This window comes from Neofelis nebulosa, chromosome 7 (assembly GCF_028018385.1).
Source record: "Neofelis nebulosa isolate mNeoNeb1 chromosome 7, mNeoNeb1.pri, whole genome shotgun sequence".
Classification (NCBI taxonomy): domain Eukaryota; kingdom Metazoa; phylum Chordata; class Mammalia; order Carnivora; family Felidae; genus Neofelis; species Neofelis nebulosa.
The window spans coordinates 903974-926796 of record NC_080788.1 but is presented as its reverse complement, the minus strand read 5'-3'; the positions used below and the strand labels follow the sequence as shown (position 1 = coordinate 926796).

Here is a 22823-nt window from a genome sequence, read left to right as displayed (position 1 = left end):
GCACATCCTGCAGCCTGGGCCCGAAGGGAGGTTAGGGGACCCTGACCTGATGGAAGGGTAGCGTACGCTCTCGGCCTGCTCTCTCTCAGGCTTTGCTCCCTGGCTTTTCATTTGGCGAAACCGAGGCCACTACCGCCGATACGTCAAGCTGCCTGAAAATCCTTACAAACCGCGATGCCTTCTGGGCTGTCGGGCGTGGCCTCAGCCATCAGCCCCTTTGCTCACAGGGTCCCCTCCCCGGGACCTGGGCCCAGCCCCTGCCCCAGAGCCCTCCTGCGGCCGGGCTCCCCCAGCGCCGGTGCCCTGAGGGCCTGCGGCTTCTCGCGGGGCCAGCCAAGAAGAGGGGCACCTGCCAGCTTACTGGGGGGCCCTGCGGGCTTTCAAGCAGGTTGTGACACATCAGTGGATGAGAAACCCACGTGGTGAATCATGACAAGCGTTTTGTAACAGGAAGTTAGAAACCTCAACATCTAACACAGACCTTCAGCAAGAACCACAAACATTTCAACAAACCGTTTCACTTCTATACACTCTGGCACGGGCAGTTCACGTTCTGATATGAAACGGTCTTATGAGCTACAGTCCAAAAAGTCTGAGGGGCGCCTGGGGGGCTCAGTCGGTTAAGCGTCCAACTTTGGCTCAGGTCACCATCTGGCAGTCTGTGAGTTCGAGCCCTGTATCGGGCTCTGCGCTGACGCCGCGGAGCCTGCTTCGGACCCTCTCTCTCTTCCTCTGCCCCTCCCCCGGCTTGCATTCTTTCTCTCAGAAATAATTTAAAAACTAATCTGAAAACGTATGTGAGCCACAGACAGACACTTCTCTGCGGAAAAACTCATGGCTTCCTCACGGGTAGACAAACCTGACATGGAACACGGTCATGTGCAGGGAAAGGCGGCCCTGTACCACATGGGCAGCAGTGAACTGTACCCCACCTTGGCCGTGGGAGCCCCTGGCGAGTCCCCAGGGCAGCCGCCAAACGCGGTCGGGGGCACACGCACAACACGGACACGATCCGCTGAGGCCTGGGGCCCGGGCCAGAAGCCCAGGGTTCCCCAAGCTCCACTTCCTGTTCTATGCTCTAGTCTACCCCCTCCGCCCCCCACCCCCCTTCCCCAGGCCCCGGGTCTCCTCTCCGGTGCCAGCCCTCCTGTCTTCCCGACACTCGGGGGATGAAGCCCATCCTGCTCCGCCACGGCCCCAGACCCGCTGCCTCTCACCTCCACTCCTCAGGATCCCTTTGCCCAGGACACCCTCTCCTTGGGGTCCCTCCGGCCCCGCTCACCCCCACCTTTCCCCTGCACTTGTCCCATCTGGGCTCCCCCCACGGCAGCCCTGAGCCTGTCACGCCAGTGGTCTCCCCTAGGTTTTTCACGTGAGATGTCCGTCCTCGGTCACCGTGGCCCCCGTGCCCCGGACGCTCAGTAAAGGCTTGTTGGACAAATAAAAATGCTGCTTTGCTGCTGGGACTGATGTTCATCGGGGAAAAAATAAACTGTCCTCTATCCTCCCCCCGCCCCTCCCCATCACTGGAGGCCACCTGGTGATCCCAGCCTGTCCCCACCCTTTCCTCGGGAAGCAGGGACCAGCGCTCCCGCTCTCGCCACGCCCCCCGCCCCCAAGGACACACCTGGCGTCGAGGACAGTGCGCGTGAAGTGACGGAGATACTTGAAAATGGACATGGAGTCCTGCAACCTCAGGATCTCCTCCTCCTTGTATTTAAAAAGAGCCAGGGCAAAGCGGAAAATGACCTGTGGGCGGGACAGAGACACCTGTGAGCAGAGGCACACCTGGCCCCGGGGCGGCTGCTTCCTGTGACCCCGGCCCCATGGTGGCCCCTCACGCACCCGGGCAGCTGGCCACCACCGTGCTGCCCAGAAACCCGGCGAACAGACCCACCTTTGGTCCCTCATAGAGGAAGGAGTCCCAGATCTTAAAGAGGATGTCACTCACGACGCTGTCCACAAACACCACCAGAAACCAGTTGAACGTGATGAGGGTGTAGTCGACTTTGTGCTGTTCCAGGTGGCTGTGCAGACGGGGTAACTTCTCGCTCAGGAGGTCTCTGAACACCCGCTGGTCCACCTGGGGAGGGGTCGGAGGCGGAGGAGTGGGTGCGCTCGGGCACGCCGCCTGAGCCGCGCACAGGGGACCTCACGCACCGCAGGCGCGCCCACCCCCGGGCCTGAAACCCACTCGTGTGCCCCAAACACCCAAGAACACAGGCCGCTATGATCCGCTACTGAGCCGGGAGAAGAGTCGGCCTGGCCGCTGCACGCGAGACCTAGGGTATATGGGTCACAACCGAGTCCCAGGCCCAAGAGTTAGTGTGACAGCAGCACAGCCGTCCCACAGATGTCACAGGGCGCGAAGCACTGCCTGCACCTCGCAGCGGCTGCCGCCCCAGGGCACCTGCACAGACCGCTCCAGGGCACGCGAGGGCGCCATGTGATGCAGCCGGTGCGTGCTCCCCTAGAGGGGTCTCCCCGGAAGCCTCGCCCCTCTCGGTGGGCAGGGTCAGCACCACCCGCTAAAGACAGCGCCTGCGCATTTGAACGACGGCGCCGGGACAGCACGCGCCTGAGGCCGGGGCTCGGGCCAGTGCTGGCCACCTTCAGGGGCTGAAGGTGGGCAAGGGAGGACAGCAGACTGTGGGACGTGACCCTGGGATGAGTGACCACCGGACAAGTGACCACATAACGAGTGACTGCGGGACGAGTGACCCCAGGACGAGTGTCCACGGGACGAGTGACCGCGGAGTGAGTGACCATGAGATGAGTGCGGGACAAGCGCCCCCAGAATGAGTGTCTGAGGGACGAGTGCCCACGGGATGAGTGGCCCTGGGACGAGTGACCACGGGACAAGTGACCCCAGAATGAGTGACCGTGGGACGAGTGACCACGGAACGAGTGACCACGGGATGAGAGCAGGACAAGTGCCCCCAGAACGAGTGTCTGCGGGACAAGTGCCCCCAGGACGAGTGACCACAGGACAAGTGACCATGGAATGAGTGACCGCGGGATAAGCGACCCCGGGATGAGTGACCACGGCACAAGTGACCCCAGAATGAGTGACTGCAGAACGAGTGACCACAGAATGAGTGACCACGGAACGAGTGACCACGGGATGAATGCGGGACAAGGACCGCGGGATGAGTGACCACGGGACGAGTGAAGGGCAAGTGCCCCCAGAACGAGGAACCGCGGGATGAGTGACGGGAACAGACTCCTTCTGCCAGGAGGGGTAGGACTGGGCTGAAGAGGAGGGGCGAGAAGCCACCCCCACGGCACGAGAAGCGCCCCGTATCCGTCAGGCGGCAGGCGGCACCTCGCGCTCGAGGCTGTCCAGGCGCAGAGGGCCCGGTGCGGAGCAGCTGGCAGCAAGCACCGCTCGACCCGTGTTCAGCCCCGGCCCCGCCGGCTCGGGAGGTGGCGGGGCGCGGGGGGGAAGGAACGCGCCGGGGGACACCGGGGGACACCGGGGGACACCAGGGGACGGGGTCCTCGGCGCCGGCCGGGTCCTGGTGCACAGCGGATGGAACGATGGAGAAGGCGCGAGCAGCCGGCAGGGATTTGGGAAGCAGGGTGCTGTGGGGGCAGAGGGGCACACGAGCTGTCCCCGCTTCAGGGCGGCCCACGCGGTGACCCCTGTAGGACACATACAGTCCACGCACGCACTGCCCCGACGGGACGCAGCAGCCACCGAACGGGGCAACTCGCCGGAGCCGTGACGCGAAGCAGACAGGACACCTCACGCCCCCAACGCCCATACCTAAGGGGAGGTGGGGGAGGAGCAAAAAGGGAGCACCTCAAAATGCCAACCGTGGTCTCCCTGGTAGAGTAACGCGGTTTTCATCCTCCTCTTACCGTCTTTCTGTGTCACCTGCTTGCTCCTCGGGAGCTTCTGCGACTTTCTCAGTTGGGGAGACAGTCTCTTCAGTTTACGATTCCCTTTCCGGGACAACACGAGGGCACAGTTCATCTCAAATCCACATACTTAAGATAGGTTTTTCCGTTCTGCCTGTTGTAACTGCGAGTTTTTTTTAATTCTGAACATTATGACCGACCCTTAAAGCATCGTCTGAATCTGACGTCGAGCACTCCACAGGAGGGGAGTCTGACGCTCATCTTACAGATGTGGAAACTGGGGCACAGGGCCGCCCCGCAACGTGGCCACGCCCCACAGGGGGCAGGGCCCGGCTCAAGGGAACCAAGACAAAGGCTCCTTCCTGACGCTGGAGTAAGTTTCGGAGTAAGACCTTCTTCTTCTGAAACACAGTCACCTGAGATTTTGAGTCTCTGAAGCTGCCGGCTCCCAGGTGTCTGTGATACACGGAACGTTACTTACTGGCCCCCTCACTCCCACAAAACAGTGACTGCTGCCTGTTAACTGCTCACTTCCCAGTTTACACACTGGCGAAACCAGCCTCTCAGTCGCTTAGCAGACTGAGGCGGTCACCGGAGGACCAGATGACTCTCCTGGGATCACTGGGCCCAGAGCCCAGGTCCTGCTCTCCTCCCCGGCCTTCCAGGAGGAGTGGACAGAGGTCCAGACCCCAGACTGGGCCTTGGTGGTAGCTCCTCGGGCAAGGTGCTTAGCGTCTCTGAGCTCCGCTTGTCTCCCAAGGAGGAGGGGGACCGTGATGCCCGCATCCGGATGGTTTTGTGCAGATGGGAGGGGGGCTCGCTAAGTGCCCCCGGCCGGAGAGCTCGCTCACACACGCTCCGCGCTCACCGTGCCGCGTGCCCGCGATATTGAAGTGAACGTCAGGGCTGCTGACCAGCTACAGGACCAGCAGGCACACGGGGAGGGTCCCGTCAGACAAGCGCTGTCCCCGAGGCCCCGGACCAGAGCAGCGGGCGGCCCCAGAGGGGCAGGAAGCAGCACCGAGGAAGCGGTGCTCAGCGCTCAGAGCAGGTGCTCCCCAGGATGCAGGCAGGGCAACGGTGACCTAGGGAGTCACGTCTTCACCCGAGGTCAGGGCGTGACCGGCGAGCAGGTGTTCCGTCACAAGGGGGCACGGCTGACCCCAAGAGTGACAGTTATACAGGAAGGCAGGGCACCCTGACAAGGGTCAGGGGTCAAGGGGGAGCAGGGATGAGAGCCACCAGGCAGGCGGCAATGGCCAGAAGCTAACCGCAGGGATGCAGGGGGCGAGAAATGAGGGAGAGTCCAGGCTGGTGGACTAGCGGGCGCAGAGGGCAGGCAGTGACAGAGGCCACGACGAGGACCCGGTCTGAAGGCAGACGTGCAGATCTAAAGCAAAACTCAGGCAGGGGCCAGCCAGGCGGACAGAACCTACTCCCAGTATTTACAACCGAGACCCTGAGGGATTTTACCCAGGAAAGTCACACAGTGACAGAGAAGCTGAGAAGCCAGGCGGCTGCTGGTGGCCCAGAGGCAAGGGCAGGAAGTCACCCCCAGACTGGAACAGGGAGGCCCCTCCCGCACGGGGGCGGGGAGGGGGGACAGTAGACAGGAGTGGGCACCGCGGAGGAGTCAGACCCACTGACGGGCGGTGCCCGTGATGAGCAGGGAGAGAACTACCCTCAGTCCCCTCCTGCCACCAGCCTATCCCCCGACGGTGCCTCTGCTGGCCTCCGCAGGGCCGTGAAGGTCAGGCCTACGAGCAGGATTGCTAGTTGGGGAGCAGGGACGGCGGCCCCAGCCCGGCCCAGGGGAGGGGCCCCGGGCTGCTCTGGAGCCAGAACTGCCCCCAAGGAGACAAGCCTGGGCTCTCCCGCCCCTTCGTCCTCGGGCGCCGGGTGTTGTGGGCATGTCTCCTGCCAGGGGGGTGACTGCCAGCCCCACTGCCTGCTCCCAGGAAGGAAGTGACCACGGCAGAGCCCCGATGCAGCCTGTTGGCACGAGACACAGGTCTGTCACAGGGGTCCCTGCTGGCGTGGCCGAGACTTCCTGAGAACCACACAGCCATCTGGGACCCGTCCCACTCGAGCCACCTTCCTGTCCCTGGTCTGGGGGCTCCCCCGCCTCCCTGCTCCCTCCCTGGTCCTTCGCAGGTGCCCCCCCCTCAGAAATCTCTGGCTTGCCTACTCCTGCCCCCGGACTCCCCAGGAAGGCTGCACCGGGGAGAGGGCATGGCTATGGCGGGGGGGGGGGGGGGGGGGACAGCTTGTGCTGGGGAGAGAGCAGGGCTATGGGGGGGGGGGGGACACCTGTGCCCAGGGAGGGAGACAGCAGGACTGCAGGGGATGGGGGGGGGGGGCGGGGACAGCTGTGCCCGGTGGGACTTTCCCCGCCCGGTCACACTCAGCCAGGCCCGGGGTCTGCAGCACGCCCTCCTCGTACGTCTGTTTCAAGGCTCAGCACGCACGGGAGCCCCTCCCCCACCGAAGTTTAATTCACCACGTGTCGGCTGGACTCTCCAGGCCGCTGACTGACACGCGGTGTTTCTAGCCGTACCTGGGACCCCAGCAGCGTCTTGGTGTAATAGTCTCGAGGCATGAAAACTTCCACTATGGTGACCAGACACCAGAACGCGTCTTCTTGCTCCAGGTACAGGAGGGCCACCGCCACCAACCTGTAAACAGACGGACAGCAAGGTGAGGGCCAGCACCCCGCACACCGGGGCCCGGGCTACACGGCTGGCCAGCCGCAACGCGCAGTCTGCTTACGCAGCCGCGGCCATCTCCAGTCCCCCAACAAAGAACAAGCAACTTCCTGCATGAGCAACACATCTGTCCTTTTCTTTCTTTTTTAAGTCCTCTCTGCCCCCAATGTGGGGCTCAACCTCACGACCCCGAGATCAAGAGTCACGTGTTCCACCAACTGAGCCAGCCGGGGTGCCCCAAGTGAGGCACGTCCGACTCTGGATTTCAGCTCACGTCATGACTGCATGGTTCATGGGTTCGAGACCCGTGTTGGGCTCTGTGCTGACAGCACAGGGCCTGCTTGGGATTCTCTCTCTCTCTCTCCCTCTGCCCCTTCCCCCTCTCAAAATAAACACTAAGATAAATGATGTTTGAGAAGCAAAGGTACTGCTCCCGCCAACCCTCTCATTTGGTTTTCGTTTAAGGATGCTGAAATTCTTTCCCAATGATCAAGCAGCCTCATTAAAAAAAAATGCTTAGCTAATGCAGCTAACTCTTTTGTGCACAGAAAGTCCAGAGGGGAGTGTACGATGGGTTACAGACAACCACTCCGACGGGCTTTCGGAAGGAGCCGCGGCCACGGTGTGCGTGCACGTGGGGGCAGGAGCCTGAACAATGGTTAGCTTGCTCGTGAAGGAAACCTGGGTTCAGCCGTTACACTGTCCCCAGTCACGGACCTGTCCAGTGATCCCAGGCTTGGCTCCCAGTAGGCATTCAGGCAGGATCTGGACACAAAGCAACGAGAAAAAAAAGCCCTTCTCTCTGCATCTGAAATCCAAGCGCCTCTGCTCTGACGGCTTCTGTGCCTCGCTTACGGGAGACCCTAATCCTACTTCTCCGAGGCTGGTTGTGGTCTTTTCCTTCCCCACATAAAATTACGATGGATTCACCTCGAATTAAGACCTTGAAACGAGGGACGTGGGGTCGGCGGAAGGGGATGCCTCGGGCAGGCCTGACCGCACGGGCCGCAGGAAGCTGGCCGCGGCAGGGACGGACGGGAGAGACAGCAAGCCCCCAGCACCCAAAGGTGTGGGGAGCGGGGCCAGGGGTCTGCAGGCAGCACAGCCCGCAGGGCGTCACCCTAACCAAGTTTCAAGAAGGCAGGCCTGGAGGGTTCTCAGGAGGCACATGTAAAATATGTGGGGGGAACCCCAATAAAACGGTTAAAGTTGAGAGGCCCTAAGGGTGATGGGGTGCAGATGATGGGGGCAATTGTCTGGAAGTTTTACTGTGGAAGAGGAGGTTCCACGGCAGCGCCAGACGAACGGGGCGCCAGCATTGCCCCCAAACAGGCATGCCGGAGGGATCCGCTGGCCTTCAGAGGGTTGTGGCTTCCGGAAGCTGTGAGACCGGGTGTTCCACGTGAATCGTGGATTCAAAGAGAATTAAACCGTTCCTTACACGGCATCCCGTTTACAGCTTTTTTTAACGGGGGTGCCAAGGGGCAGCCGAATCCATCACTTTCAGGGCACAGACAGCATATCCGTCCTCCCCACCACGGAGGCAGGTGACTTCCTGGGAACTGCCTAGTGTGAACACGCCAGCTGAAACCTTCCTTCTGCAGCACGGCCACTCAGACATAAACACACGGCCCTTACTGGAGGTCAGTATCTGGCACGGAGGGGGAGTCAGGGCCTGTGAGCGGCCAGAATTAACCGTCAGCATCCACAACTCAACGCGTGCGCTTGGCTTATGGCAAAACTCCTAACTAACGCGAGCACACACAGCTTCTTCACGCTTCAACGTATCTCCCGCTCCCGCTGCACGGACAGAGCATCGCCGGACGAGCGCAGGGCCAGCGAGTGCAGAAAGCACGTCAGCCACAGACACCAGGCACCAAGCAGCCACGGCACGCAGCCCCCTGCGGCGCGGACCCCGGGGCCTCCGGTGGCCTCGTCCCGCCCTAGCCCGGCTCCGAATGAGGAGCGACGAGGTGGGCGGCCTCCCAGTGTCCTCCGCCTATGGGAGCAGGGATGTGCGTGAGACCTGCAGACTCTCGTCCACAGGTGCCAGGTTCCAACCAGCCGCAGAACCATCTGGGGCAACTTCTCAACTCACGAAGACGCTGGACGAACGAGGAATGGCCACCAGCATCCGCTTTGTGCGTTATGAGCGTCAAATCGTATAAAATTATAATTGAAAGTATAGTGAGATCAAACTTCTGGTCAAACCCTGAACCTCGTGAGGAACCAGAACAAGAAACGTAGTTGCTTCAGATAACGTGAATTTGGCAGCGGTATTGTTCTCGTATTTTACTTTTTTCAAGTTTATTCATTTCAAGAGAGAGACGGAGAGAGATCCCGAGCGACGGAGGAGCAGAGAGAGATGGAGAGAGAATCCCGAATAGGTTGTGAGCGGTCAGCACAGAGCCCAACACGGGGCCTGAACTCACGAACAGGGAGATGGCGAGCTGAGCCGAAACCAAGAGTCGGCTGCTCAAGGGACCGAGCCGGCAGGCGCCCCAGGGGACACTGCGTCACTCGACCTAGCTGACTGCAACGTCCCCGCAGGGGAGGGGCCCGTCCTGGCCGGTGGGGCACGCAGGAGCAGCGTGGGGCCGACACCCACCTATTCAGACCCTGGCAGTAGCCGATGTCCGGGTTGCGCCAGGAGAAGGCCAGCAGGACGTTGCGAAGCTTCTGTATGCCCTCCGAGGTGGGGGAGGAGTAGTGCTTGTTGTTGGGCAGGGTCCGCAGCAGGTCAAGCTCAATCTGCTTGGAGGCCGGGTTCTGCTTCTCCAGCGCCTTCTGGAGCAGCGTCTGGAAGTACCCGGGCTCGGTGCTGCCCTTGAACTTCCGGGTGTGGAGGTCCACGCACCACTTCCACACCTTGGAACGGTGCTCGTGCGGGATGCCCGCCCGGATCAGGTTCTTCAGCTCCGGAGAGCAGGCCATCTCCCTGTTCATCGTGCTCGCGAAGTAGTTTTCCCACTTGACGCCGGTGGACACTTCCTGGTTTTCTGTGAGGTGCAGCGTCTTCAGGTCCAGCGCGCGGACCTTGGCCACCAGCTTCTCCTCCTCGTCGTCCTCTGGGACGGTCCTGAACCCGTAGATGTCGTACTCGCTGTTGAGAAAACAGGAGGAAGATAAAATGACGTGACTTCCACAAAAACGGCACAACAGCAAAGAGAGCCAGCCCCGTGCACGTGGCCCCGTGACCCGGGCCCCGGCGCTGGAGCGTCCAGGAGAGACTGAACTTCTCCGTAAACGGGGTCAGGACGACCGGCTGTCTGCGCAGGGGCAAGTTAGACTAGACCTCTTCTTGATACCAAGAGAAAAAGGGAATCCGAGCACAGCGGAAGACCCCGACGTTACTGGGAGATTCGGCCGCGCTGATGCACGCGTGTGTGTACATCACACCTGGACGGACGAGAAACTTTTGTGTTGGAAAAGCGTCATTTAAAAAAGCAGAAAGACGAGGGAGAAAACATCTGTGTGGATATCAGGGACGTGGAAGGCAGGACAGTGGCCCCAAGGACGTCAAACCCCAGGGCCTCACACCCGTGACGAGGTCACCTCACAAAAGGCATTCACGGCGGGGAGCTCACCCCGGGTGTTCCAGGGGCCAGCGTGTGCACAGGAGCCCTTCACGGTGGGGGTCAAAGGAGAGGGGCCGCGTGGCCCACTGTCGCCGGCTGCGGAAGGAAGCGGGGGCCGGAGCCCACGGGCGCAGCGACCTCCAGAAGCAGGGGCTGAACGCCACGCCCGGCGGCCCGGAGAATGCGTTCTGCCGACAATCCCGTGACCATGTGCCTCGGGGAAGGAGTGCAGCCCAGGACACGTCGGCCGCCGGCAGAAGCCTAAGTGCGGCGTTGGAAGCCACGAAGCGTGTGGCGACCCGCCAGGCCGGCCACGGGAAAACCAGCACGCGGGCCTTCCGTGCCCTGCTGCTCCGGAAACCCGCCCTGGCGCGGCTGCAGCTGTATTCCCTGCAGGTCGGGGATCCCCCTTCCAGTCTACACCCGGCAGGACGGGAGCTCGCACACAGACAGGCAGACACACGAACCACGTGTTCGCCCGCCTCATCTGGTAAAGGGAGCACGGAAGGAACCACGAGGGGAAGGAATAAAGACACCGAGGTCCGGGCACCACACGTCCCCCGCTACCGGAAAGGTACACAAGGCAAGAACGAAATGCCCGGGAACCACACGTATCCCCCTGTGCGATTTCAGGAAGTTAACACTGAAGGCAGGCAGTTGCGAAAACACAGAACACGGTGGGATTCGCATATTAAAAAGTGTCATCAGGGGCGCCTGGGTGGCTCGGTCGGTTGAGCATCTGACTCTGGATTTTGGCTCAGGTCGTGATCTCGCGGTTCGCGGGTTTGAGCCCCGCGTCGTGCTCTGCGCTGACAGCGTGGAGCCTGCTTGGGATCCCCTCTCTCCCCCTCCCTCTCTGCCCCTCCCTGGTGCATGTGCACACCCAGACACACTTCCTCTCTCCAAGTAAATACACTTACAAAAGAGGGCCATCAGTTAGAAGTTAGAAACACATCCTGGAGTGTTTTAAGGTGAAAAGACAAAACGTGTGGCATTTGCCTTAAAGTAACTGCAGGAAAAAACCTTGGGGGAGGGGAAGACGAAACCAGACTGGCCAAACACTGGTAACTGCTGACGGTACACGCGGGGTGTTGCTGGCCGTCACTTTGTAGGCTTGAAATTTTCATCAAGCAAAAACGAGTCCGTGCGTACAGTCAGCGTTCTAGTTACAGGCGGTTTGAACACGTACGATGTACACAGCGAGGGCCCAGGGGCACACGAGGGAGGAAGGAGGGGGTCTCCAGAGCCGCCAGCCGGGGTGCTGTCCGCGGGCCCTGTCCTTGCCCCCAGGCACCATGACCTTGGCCAGCACGTCTCCCCCACAGCCTCAGCCTCCTGTGCGGCGCGAGGGCACACGCACCCGCCTCGCCGAGAGCCCGCACGGCTCCTGGCACACAGGCCTCGGCAGTGCGGGTGCCGCGCGCTTGAGCCCAGACGCGGGGAGGCCGTGCTGACCAGGCTTCACCGGGGCGGGAGGTGCGAGGCCCCTGCAGCAGGGCCGTCCCGGGGCGGCCAGCGGGGGAGACAGGAGGAGACGGGACTGAATCTGCGGTTTCTCCACGTCCAACATCTCAACGGATCTCATTTTTCAGAAACTACTACTTAAGGACCCCAGGGGGAGAGCCGGCACGGGCTTCCAGACTCCACCATTTTCTAACATGCGCGACACTGTGCGTGTCCAAGTGTGTCCACGGCACACGTCGGAGCCTCAGTGGGTGCTGGGCCGCCGAGCCAGGCCACCCAAGCGTTTTCCCCACTCGGGGGGCCCCTGTGCTCTCAGACGCAGTGACGGCTGTCATGTTCACGCTGCCTTTCCCGCCACAATGCCATCGGGTGCAGCTGTGTCTCGGGACGGGGCGCCTACTCCCCGGGACACGGCCTCATGTCCCGTTCCCCGCGAACGGCCGCTGTGGCTGCAGCAGGGGGCCTCGGGAGGGGGTCCCACCACCCGCCAGCACCTTCACCTGACGAGACGAGGCTTCACGAATGCCTGCTCAGGCTGCTCCGGGCCCTCCACCTGCAGAGCGTCCTCCAGCAGCTGGGCTATGACCTCGCGGGAGGGCCCCTGCTCTTCCGAGCACACGGGCGTCTTCATTTCTTGCAGCAGAATCAGGTATTTGCTTTCTATCTGGCAGAGCTTGGCTTCCAGGCTGGAATACTACAGACAGCACGGGGGTTACCTCCGTCCTGACCGACGCGGGATACACAACCCTCAGGCACGTCAGGCGGCCAACGAATGACGAGCCCCCAACTACCAGGAGGAGAGGCGGGGGACCGTGTGGAGGACAAGAGATTAATTTATGTCACCGGCCACCCGTCACGTCCCCTCCCTTCCGGGGCTCCGGCACCAAGGACCCGATGCCAACACCCACATGGGTCCTGGACGGCCGAAGGGAGCGGCAGCACGAGCCGGTTCCTGAGGTCATGTCGTGTCCCTGGCATGTGGGCCGTGAGCAGGCACCCGTGTGGCACCCACACTTTCCCAGGACCCTGTGCCTGGGACCAGCTCCCGTCCGCCGCCGCCTCAGACCAGACAGACACCAAGGAGAACACGCGAGCACAGGTCGGGGGACGCGGTGACGGCTGTCACGTTCACGCTGCCCTTCCCGCCACAATGCCATCAGACTCTCACACCGCCACCATTGGGCTGGCAGCGAGGTGTTCTCCCCCTTCCCCGTTTACAGGTGGGAAATCGATCCCCACAACAGCTAAGATCACAATCCAAGGAGCCTTCATCTGGGGGCCTCAGAATAGGATTTAAGCTTTTCTGTGAACCCCATCATACGTGCAGATGGGACACACCAGGGCGCCTCAGATGAGACCCAGCACTCTGCGCTCCCAACGTTTCAGACACGATTCAGGGTCGTGACCGCACCCCCACCGGCAGCAGGACAGGATTGCGGGCACCCGCTTCTGGAAGGCTCTGAGTCCCCCGCCACCAGGACACAGAGCCGCGCCCGACCCACCTTGGCCATCAGATCCCGCTCCCTCCTTTCTGCGTTTCTCCGCAGCGCCGAGAGCTCCAGAATTTCCTTGTTGAGAAACTTATTCTGGGTTTTATACCCCTGGAGGCTGTCCTGTTGGAAGAGAAAACCTGTCGATTCACACCAGCTGAAGGCTGATTATTCTACATAATTAATATTCCGCCCTTGCAATCAAACGGTCCCGCTGAATTAGTGCCGACACCCCGACCACCGCCGCGGCCACCAGGACCCACGTCCCCGCTCTGTGCAGACGCCTACCTGCACTCACGTCCCTCACGCTCCATTCTTTCCTAAGCAGAGAGACAGCACACTTTCTGCGGGTGCTCATTTTTACTCACCCACTTTGCACACCCCACACGCCCTCAACTAGAGACCCACACCTGCAACTGACAGTGGGTGAGGCGCTCCGGAGAGCGCGTCCCTCCCGCGTCCACGTGCAAGACGTCAAACTCTGGCCAAGCTGGAAGGGAAGTACAGCGAACCCAACATACCCTTCACCTAAATTCACCAATGGTTAATGTTTGCTGCATCTGCCATGTTTTAAGAGGCCTCACGGGCCGGTGACAAGCTCTACCAAACGTGGGGACACGTTTGGCTCTGGCCTTGAAGCCCGAGGACAGGAAGCCTGAGCTTGGACACGTGCTGCCGAGCGCAGCCCTTCATCAGTGTGCTTCTCCCGCTCTGCCGGGGCTCCCGGGGAGACTCTGGCCCCTCGGCCTTGGCCACAGCCACAGGAAAATTCGGGGGCCGGCTGGGAGTGGCCAGGGAAGCCGCGGGCTCCTGGACCCTCACGGGACAGAAGCCAGGGCCGTTCCCCGAGACGTGCCCCAGGCTGGACATCGCCGTGGGGCTGGCGGCCCATAACCACCCTAAAACCCACAGAGAAAATGACGTTTCCATGATCCCTTCGATCGCTAACATTTGTGGGGCACTTGCTGGGGATTATGGGTCAGCATGACACTCCTGATCTGCCTGCACCACGACAATTGCTGGGCAGCCGTCCCCAGGTCTCTGCTGCCCAGGTGAAGACGGAGCCTCGGGGCCGGGATCCGGCCTCTGAGAGCCAGGCCGCTGGACTCTGGGCCACTGGCCACGCCTGACTGATACGCGCACACCTTCTGAGTCCGTGGGACCACATGTCATGACAGGCCCGCGAGACACCTAAATCTAGCCCCACAGAAGGCCCCGATCCCCTTCCGCGGCCTCAGTCTCGCCCTCCTAGTGGGTGAGAGCTGCTGGCGGCAGATGGAGGAGAGGGAGTGCCGGGCCAAGCGCAGCACACGCCCGAGCCCGACGGACCGAGGCCGAGTGACACAAGGGGGTGGGTGACAGCAGGAGAGCAGACTAACGGTGTCTTCCTTGGGAGGGCCTGACTGTTCATCACAAGGACGGTCTCCCTACGGTGACGATCACAGCAGGGAAGCCCCGTGAGGCACCAGGAGCCCGATCCCCGCGAGACCCCCGAGGGGAGGGCTGGGTCTCAGGTGAACACACTGGGCAGAGAAGGGGCCCAACCCGCCGTGGGGGGGCTCACAGGCGCCACAGCTGGGCTTGAACACAGGCCAGGTCTGGCTCCAGAGCAGCGTCTAGACCACCGCGAGTGCCGGCCCACGTCTCTTCCCTGCTGCTCACCCTCACTGCAGCTGTGGTTCTGCCTCTGTCTCTGCTTTCAAGCCACACTGGGTGCCACGGGGGCGGGGGGCGGGGTGGGGAGGGACACACCGTGCGCTTCCAGCAGAGCGCAGAGCCCGGCACGTGGCCGGACAAACGAACAAGGCCGCGAGCGTGAAGGCCCACGCGGAAGGAGCAAATCGCAGGAAGGAGGACAGGGCGGCACAAGGGGATGGGGACACAGTCACAGGACGGGCAGCCCCAAGTCACAGCGAGGACAGCGCCCACCGAGCCAGGCTATGGTGCCGGACAAAGCAGGGATCGACCTACTCCGGGCACGGAATTACGGAGCTACGGAAAAGGTCTGGAAGGAAGTATGAGAGAGATAAAGTCCCTAAATTCTAGGCTGGTAAGATATGACGACCAATGTTTACTCCCTCCTCAAAATACCCCGGAAAGTGACCCTGTCTGTATCAGACCAATGAGAAGAGCTCGCAGGTTCCAAACAGCACAAACCTGCAGGCTGCAGACACAGACTCTTGACTGAGAAACCCGGAAACGATGGTGACAGTGACATGACAGAGTGCCGCCGACACACACAGACGGTCCCCCACAAGGACGTTTAAACTCGGGGACAAGGGAAGCAATCAGCGTGGGAACCACGCAGCATTAAGTGCTGGAGGACACAGAGGACAGCAAGTCCCTTCTTCCATCCACAACCCCTCACGCTGCGTTCCATTCCTGCAGTGCCACTGGAGAGCCGCGCAGGTGAGCGTGTGGGGCCGGAGAGCCAGCGCAGGGGAGAGGGTGTGGGGCCGGAGAGCCAGCGCAGGGGAGAGGGTGTGGGGCCGGAGAGCCAGCGCAGGAGTGAGGGTGTGGGGCCGGAGAGCCAGCGCAGGGGTGAGCGTGTGGGGCCGGAGAGCCAGCGCAGGGGAGAGGGTGTGGGGCCGGAGAGCCAGCGCAGGAGTGAGGGTGTGGGGCCGGAGAGCCAGAGCAGGAGTGAGGGTGTGGGGCCGGAGAGCCAGCACAGGGGTGAGCGTGTGGGGCCGGAGAGCCAGCGCAGGGGAGAGGGTGTGGGGCCGGAGAGCCAGCGCAGGAGTGAGGGTGTGGGGCCGGAGAGCCAGCACAGGGGTGAGCGTGTGGGGCCGGAGAGCCAGCGCAGGGGAGAGGGTGTGGGGCCGGAGAGCCAGCGCAGGAGTGAGGGTGTGGGGCCGGAGAGCCAGCACAGGGGTGAGCGTGTGGGGCCGGAGAGCCAGCGCAGGGGTGAGGGTATGGAACTGGAGAGCCAGTACAGGGGTAAGAGTGTGGGGCTGGAGAGCCAGCACAGGGGTGAGGGTGTGGGGCCAGAGAGCCAGCACAGGGGTGAGCGTGTAAGGCTGGAGAGCCAGCGCAGGGGTGAGGGTGTGGGGCTGGAGAGCCAGTACAGGGGTGAGCGTGTGGGGCCGGAGAGCCAGCACAGGGGTGAGCGTGTGGGGCCGGAGAGCCAGCGCAGGGGAGAGGGTGTGGGGCCGGAGAGCCAGCGCAGGGGAGAGGGTGTGGGGCCGGAGAGCCAGCGCAGGGGAGAGGGTGTGTGGCTGGAGAGCCAGCGCAGGAGTGAGGGTGTGGGGCCGGAGAGCCAGCACAGGGGTGAGCGTGTGGGGCCGGAGAGCCAGCGCAGGGGTGAGGGTGTGGAACTGGAGAGCCAGTACAGGGGTGAGGGTGTGGGGCTGGAGAGCCAGCGCAGGGGTGAGGGTGTGGGGCCGGAGAGCCAGCACAGGGGTGAGCGTGTGGGGCCGGAGAGCCAGCGCAGGGGTGAGGGTGTGGAACTGGAGAGCCAGTACAGGGGTGAGGGTGTGGGGCTGGAGAGCCAGCGCAGGGGTGAGGGTGTGGGGCCGGAGAGCCAGCACAGGGGTGAGCGTGTAAGGCTGGAGAGCCAGTACAGGGGTGAGGGTGTGGGGCCGGAGAGCCAGCGCAGGGGTGAGGGTGTGGGGCCGGAGAGCCAGCGCAGGGGAGAGGGTGTGGGGCCGGAGAGCCAGCGCAGGGGAGAGGGTGTGGGGCCAGAGAGCCAGCGCAGGAGTGAGGGTGTGGGGCCGGAGAGCCAGCGCAGGGGTGAGGGTGTGGGGCCGGAGAGCCAGCGCAGGGGTGAGGGTGAGCATGTGGGGCTGGAGAGCCAGCACAGGGGTGACAATGTGAGGCCGGAGAGCCAGCACAGGGGTGACAATGTGAGGGTGGAGAGCCAGCGCAGGGGCGAGCGTGTGGGGCTGGTGGCCGACCATCCCGCCTGGACCCCAGGGCCACACAGAGGCTCCAGAGAACCTTCCTCCTTCTTGAGCTCTCGTGGATTTTGGAGCCACAGGCTTTAAAAAGTGGGGAGAAATGTTGGAGGAAAAGGTCACGAAATCACCAAGTGACTGAAACCAGCCTGCCGACCGTGCCACAGAAACAAGAGAGTAAATAAGGGCGAGAAACCTAACCCGGGTCAACTCTGTGGGTCCCCACAGGGAGCTGCGTGGACACAGGACAAGCTGCTCCATCCCGCACGTGCTCTGGCTGGGCCCGCGTGTGTCCCCACAGAGCATGCTCGGCGGGGCCAGCAGGCAGACGCTGCAAACACAGGCACGCTCACAAAACGTTAACGCTCTAGTCCACGTTAAACAAGGTGGCGTGAAACGCACATCACCCGCGCGGCCCACTGGCAACGCTGACTGAGACATGTCACCGAGAAGCCATCACGACGGAGGCCCTGCACATGTCCCAGCGATGCTGCTGTCAGCCCAGTGTGAAGTCCTGTTTTAGAATTCTCTGCGAGAGACCCCCCCCCCCCCCCGCCCCCGCCGCCACTTGCCATCCTCTGCACTGACGGGGGCAGGCGCTCCCGGGCACACAACGGGGCCTCGCCAACAACCTCAAGGTGGCGAACCTTGGCCTCTGAGGATACGCTACACTCAGGGGCCAGACACCCTCGGTGCCAAGGTGTCTACACAACGAGGGTAGCCAGGTGAGGAGCGCGTCGGGGACGGGACACACCTGTGGCTGGACCCCACGCGTGGGGTCGACTGGACCACACCCAGGGTCCCTGTGGGGCCTGACGGACAGACCACGGGCCTTCAGCTCTCGGGGGGGAAGGGGGGCTGGCAGGCTTCTCCGCAGGCGCGGAGACCGCCCCTGCCTCCCACAGCAGCGCGCTCCCCCGGCCTGCCGACGGGTCCGCACCCTGGGGACGACCCAGAGACCCGACGTGTTCAGGAAGGGGCGCCCTCCCCAGGGCCAGCGGGGCCACAGGGGCGCCGGCTCCGAGCGGGCCTGTGGGGCAGCCGACCCCACGCTCCGCTCCCCCACCAGGCGCCGGGCCGGCGCCGCCGCGCGACATCGAGGGGGGCCGCCCGCGCCGCCCGTCTGAACCCCGCCCACCCCCCACTTACTTTCAGCCTGTCCAGCTCCAGCTGCTCCCTGCTGGCGGGGGGGCCGGGCACCCCCGCGGGCGACGACGTACTGTCCTCGCTCTCGCTGAGCTGGCGCGAGAGCTTCACGATGACCTCGTCCTTGGCCTGGATGGTCTCCACCAGCATCCCCAGCTGCTCGCTGAGCTCGGCCACCTTGCCCTTGAGCGTCCTCACTTCCTGCTGCAGACTCTCCCTCTCCAGGGTGAGCCTCTCCAGCTGGCCGCTGAGGCCCAGGATCTGGTCATCCTTGCGGTGCAGAAGGTCGAGCGCGTCCCTCGGGACGCCCTCGGAGAGCCGGCTGCTGGCGAAGTACTTGTCATACTGGGACGACCGGACCGTCTGCTGTAGCAGCCGCACAAGCTCCTGGAGCCGGAGGGGAGAGCAGGGACCGTGAACGGGTGCGGGGGGCAAGGCGGGGCGGAGGGAATGCGGAAACCCCACCGGGAGCGTGTTAGTAGCGAAGCGAACCTCCTCTCGAGGGGTCTCGGAAACAGAGAGGAAGAGACGTTAGCCGGCGGAGCCGGTCTGCAGGGAACGGTAATAGGAAACAAACACGCGAACTGTGATCAGCAACAGGTCCGAGTGAGCGCACATCGGTGTTCAGAAAACGGGGGCTCTGAAACCTTAAGCCTCAGCTCTGGTCGGAGCAATCAAGCGCACTCAGTTTCGGAAGAAACGGTGTCTGACACCGCGTGGAGACTGTTCCCACCGGGAAGGGACTCTGGGCCAGCGCTGTGTCGAGAGAGACTGATGTACTCGTGTCTGAACGCGTGACCTGGGGCACCAGAGTGCCCACAACGTAACACCCCGAGGGGAGCCCCCCCCGGGGAACAAAACATCCAGAGACCCACGAAAGCCAGGCTTTGCCCCTCTGGTCCCGGCGGCTGGTGTGGGGGGACACACGCGCGCAGAAGGGAAGTCACCTTCTGACTGGACAGGTCTTTCTTCAGCCGCTCCAGCTCCTCCTGCTGGCTCTGCAACTGCGTTTCGGGGGCCGGCCTGCTGACGCCACCGCTGCTCTGCGGCCCCTCGGCGGAAGGGTCACCACTGACGTGACGGTTCTTGTAGGACCCGATCATGTCTCTCAAAGGGCGCTTTCCTTTGTAGGGAATACGTCCAAAATCAAAGGGAAATCCTGAGCTGGTTCCTCCTACGTAAAAACAAAACTTTTTTAGGTGCAGGACAAATCCTCATTCTGGGAAGTCCGGTGGAACGCATCCGCATCCCATCCGTCATCCTCCAGAAAGCTGTGCGTCCCTCGCGCAGGGGACACAGGCGGGGGTGCCTCTCGCCCGACTCCTCCTTGATGAAGACCAAGCCTAAACTCAAGGAGCGGGATCCTTCCGTATTACACTTGTCACATGATCACTGCTAAAGAAAACGCTCTCTCTGCTTGCTCAGCTTCTAAGATGAGGCCTGGTGGCGCTAACGGGTCGAGGACAAGGCTTCCCTGCACCTTCTCTCAGGACGCATCTCATCGCTAAGTTCCTTTTCCAAAAGGTCAGTTCACGGCACCGTTCTGCCATGTCATCCACTTTTAGGGCCGAACAGGAAGAGAGCAGGCCAGGGAGGAGCATATGGTGCTGAAGTCCTTGCAGGGTCCCCACCTGCACAGACAGCGGGTTCCCCGTGGGACTCCCACCCCTCGGGGATCCCTGGCTTCCTTTTGCTCGTCTGCTCCCAGCAAAATAGAAACAAGACAAAACCCCTCCCTAAATGTACGTTTTCTTAATTGTGAACACATGACTACCTTCTCTTTCTTAAAAAAAAGGGTATTTAAAGGGGCGCCTGGGGGGCTCAGTCGGTTGAGCTCAGGTCACGAACTCGCAGTCCGTGGGTTCGAGCCCCGCGTCGGGCTCTGGGCCGACAGCTCGGAGCCTGGAGCTGCTTCAGATTCTGTGTCTCCCTCTCTCTCTGCCCCTCCCCCGCTCACACTCTCTCAAAATAAGTTTTTAAAAAAATGGGTACTTAAAAATACTAAAGGACCCAAATACATTTCTGCATCAATGGATTCAAATACATATTCAAGCTATAAGGAGTCAATGTGAAATAGTACAAACCACACAGGTCCCTTAAAGCTAGAAAACAAGGCCCTGACTCCCTGCTGTTTTGGGACAGGGGCCAGTGACTGGGTGGGTCCGGTCTTGTCCTGTCTGTTGAAGTGTGTGCTCACAGGGAAAATCCGCTGAGTACTCGTTGGCAATCAGGGAACTTTGTGTGTGTTATGCTTTCGATTAAAAAGTCCACTTAGCAGGGGCGCCTGGGTGGCTCAGTCAGTTGGGCATCCAACTTGGGCTCAGGTTGTGATCTCACAGTTTGGGAGTTCGAGCCTCCTGTCGGGCTCTGTGCTGACAGCTCGGAGCCTGGAGCTGCTTTAGAGTCTGTGTCTCCCTCTCTCTGTCCCTCCCCCGCTTGCTCTCTCTCAAAAAAATAAACGTTAAAAATTTTTTTTTTTAAAGTCCACTTAGCAAACCCTAAGAGACTCTTAAATACAGAGAATAAACCGAGGGTTCTCGGGGTGGGGGGGGGGGGGTTGGATGGGGGATGGGCATTAAGGGGAGACTTGTTGGGATGAACACTGGGTGCTGCATGTAAGCGATGAATCACTAGATTCTACTCCTGAAGCCATTATTACCGACTACATATAACTAACTTGGATTTTAGTAAAAGCCTGAGAAGAAAAAAAGAAATCCACCTACACAGCAGGGGAACAAACACAAAGGAGAGCGGCTGGGCGGCCCCGAGCGACAGGGCGACAACCTGGCGGGCTGACTCACAGCCGGTACAGGACCGGTCCGCAGACCCCGCTGCCTCTCAAGGGCGACTCCCGTCAGGAAGGTGCCCACAGGCCCCGGGAGTCTCCTGCCCACCTGGCCGCTCAGCCTCGCTGACCCCTCCTTCCTTTTCACTCCAGGAGCCTCTACCAGAAGTCAGAGCCAAGGCGGCCCATCCGCCAGGACCCAGGTCCCCTTCCTCAGGAGGCGCTCCCGCTCAGGTGGGCCCCCCTCTGGCGTCGCACCCACCGAGCCGGCCCCGGGGAGCACAGCACGCCCGTCTGGCCGCATCTCACACCGCGTCACGTGGGACTGAGGGCCCCAAAGGATGACCCAGCGAACAGAAGCAAGTCTCGGCCACCCTCCCCGGGGGATGGGAAAGGTCTCTCCTTTAGTAAATACTTGCCCCCCCCCCCATAAACATTTCCTAAAATCCCACCTCCTCCTGCCAGCCCACGCTAGAATCATGCATGAGGCAAAATTTCAATATTATTGTCGCTTTACAGGAAAACATCAACATTCCCTCGTGGATCCCTGGACAGAGCATCACAACCAGCTGTACAGACGGGGTCAGGCTGACGAACCCCAAACAGAAATCCAGCCCCAAACCCGCGGGAACAGGACACAGCGACGGGGCCAGAGGGGTACACAGCCCCAGAGCGCCCTCGTCCCCAGGCGTCACCTCCTGGTCACGCAGCTGTGGAACGAGTGCAGGGTTAGACTATTAGATCAGACTCACTGTTTCTACGTGTAATAACACGCTGCCATAACTTTAAGATGAGTCGTTATCTCCTAGAGATACACACTAGATGAAATATTTACATGTGATGGAATGACATCTAGAATTTACTTTGAAATGAAGACGGGGGAGCACGGGGAGGGGAAGGGGCTGGGAAGAAAGAGAGGCCCTAAGTTCACAACGGCACAAGTCAGACGAGGCCACACCGGAATCCGTGACCTTGTGCGTTCCACCTGCATGTCTGTTGCAGAATTCTGTAAACGCAAGGTTTAAAAGAAAAATCAATACATCTGTAAAGAGCACCAGGACCCCCGGATGTTCTGTCCCTAACTTCACAGGCCCTCACGACTCATCTCCCACAGACAGGATGCAAATCCCTGTGCCTCCTGCCTCTGGGACCGCCTGCTACGGAAGGGTCCCCGCGCCCCTGGGGGCCGGCGGAGGGGGGGGGTCAGGCAGCAGGGACCGTCCTACCTTTGTTTCCTTCGGGCGCCTGCTTCCTCCTCTCTTCCTGCACCATTGACTCCTCCAGGTCCTTAGGGTTCGGGTCTAAAAGCTCCCACTCTTCATTGGTATAAAACACACTCTTGCGACTCTCACTGTGTCCTCTCCCAGGACGGAAAGACGACATTGAATTTCTGTCAGGAAAGAGGAAGCGTGTTGTTGAAAGAATTGTACAACAAGATGTAACTTCACGTAGACAACTGTGAAAACGAACAGAGGAAACGGAGGGAGGGGCAGTCCCCACGTGGAGTCAGCAGCACGCGGGTCAGCTTAAGAGCTGCCAGCCCATGACCCAGCAGTTCCCAAGTTCCCAGACGTGGGCAGGAAGACGGAGGGGAGTGCCCATGGCAGCACCGTTCATTCCGGCAACAACGTGATGGTGGGAGCCTGACAGCTGCCAGAACAGACACAGTAAATACACCGCCGCGGAACGGGAGTGCGTCCACCCTGCAAACGCTCGCTTGTGCCCGTGGCCACCACTCAAGGTGCCAAGATCCACCAGAGACGGAGACACGTTCCCGTCCTGGCACAGAGTACCCCAGAGGAAGCAACACGTGGCACAGGGCAAGTGTGTTTTAAAAGCTGAGTGAAAAAAGAAAGAAAATCGAACAATGATGTGTACACGTGACATGTTTTAAAATT

General features: G+C 61.4%; 2 protein-coding genes across 10 annotated transcripts in view; one reads left to right on the top strand and one right to left on the bottom strand.

Moving 5' to 3' along the window:
* ADAMTS7 (ADAM metallopeptidase with thrombospondin type 1 motif 7) overlaps positions 1-1459 on the top strand; it is a 50312-nt gene extending 48853 nt beyond the window's left edge. For both annotated transcript variants that reach the window (XM_058736296.1, XM_058736295.1), the window contains exon 25: positions 767-1459. The gene's annotated coding sequence lies outside the window, so the exon portion shown is untranslated. The remainder of the gene's footprint in view (positions 1-766) is intronic.
* The window catches only part of TBC1D2B (TBC1 domain family member 2B), a 66075-nt gene that overhangs the window by 4301 nt on the left and 38951 nt on the right, over positions 1-22823 (bottom strand). For 7 of the 8 annotated variants that reach the window (XM_058736298.1, XM_058736305.1, XM_058736304.1 and 4 more), the window contains exons 4-12: positions 22152-22315; positions 19088-19314; positions 18144-18527; positions 13114-13224; positions 12112-12305; positions 9178-9672; positions 6422-6539; positions 1898-2083; positions 1628-1749 (exon numbers count right to left, since the gene is read on the bottom strand). In XM_058736298.1, the coding sequence (XP_058592281.1) occupies positions 1628-1749; positions 1898-2083; positions 6422-6539; positions 9178-9672; positions 12112-12305; positions 13114-13224; positions 18144-18527; positions 19088-19314; positions 22152-22315 (2001 nt within the window). The remainder of the gene's footprint in view (positions 1-1627; positions 1750-1897; positions 2084-6421; positions 6540-9177; positions 9673-12111; positions 12306-13113; positions 13225-18143; positions 18528-19087; positions 19315-22151; positions 22316-22823) is intronic. The other variant, XM_058736299.1, reaches the window with a different exon arrangement.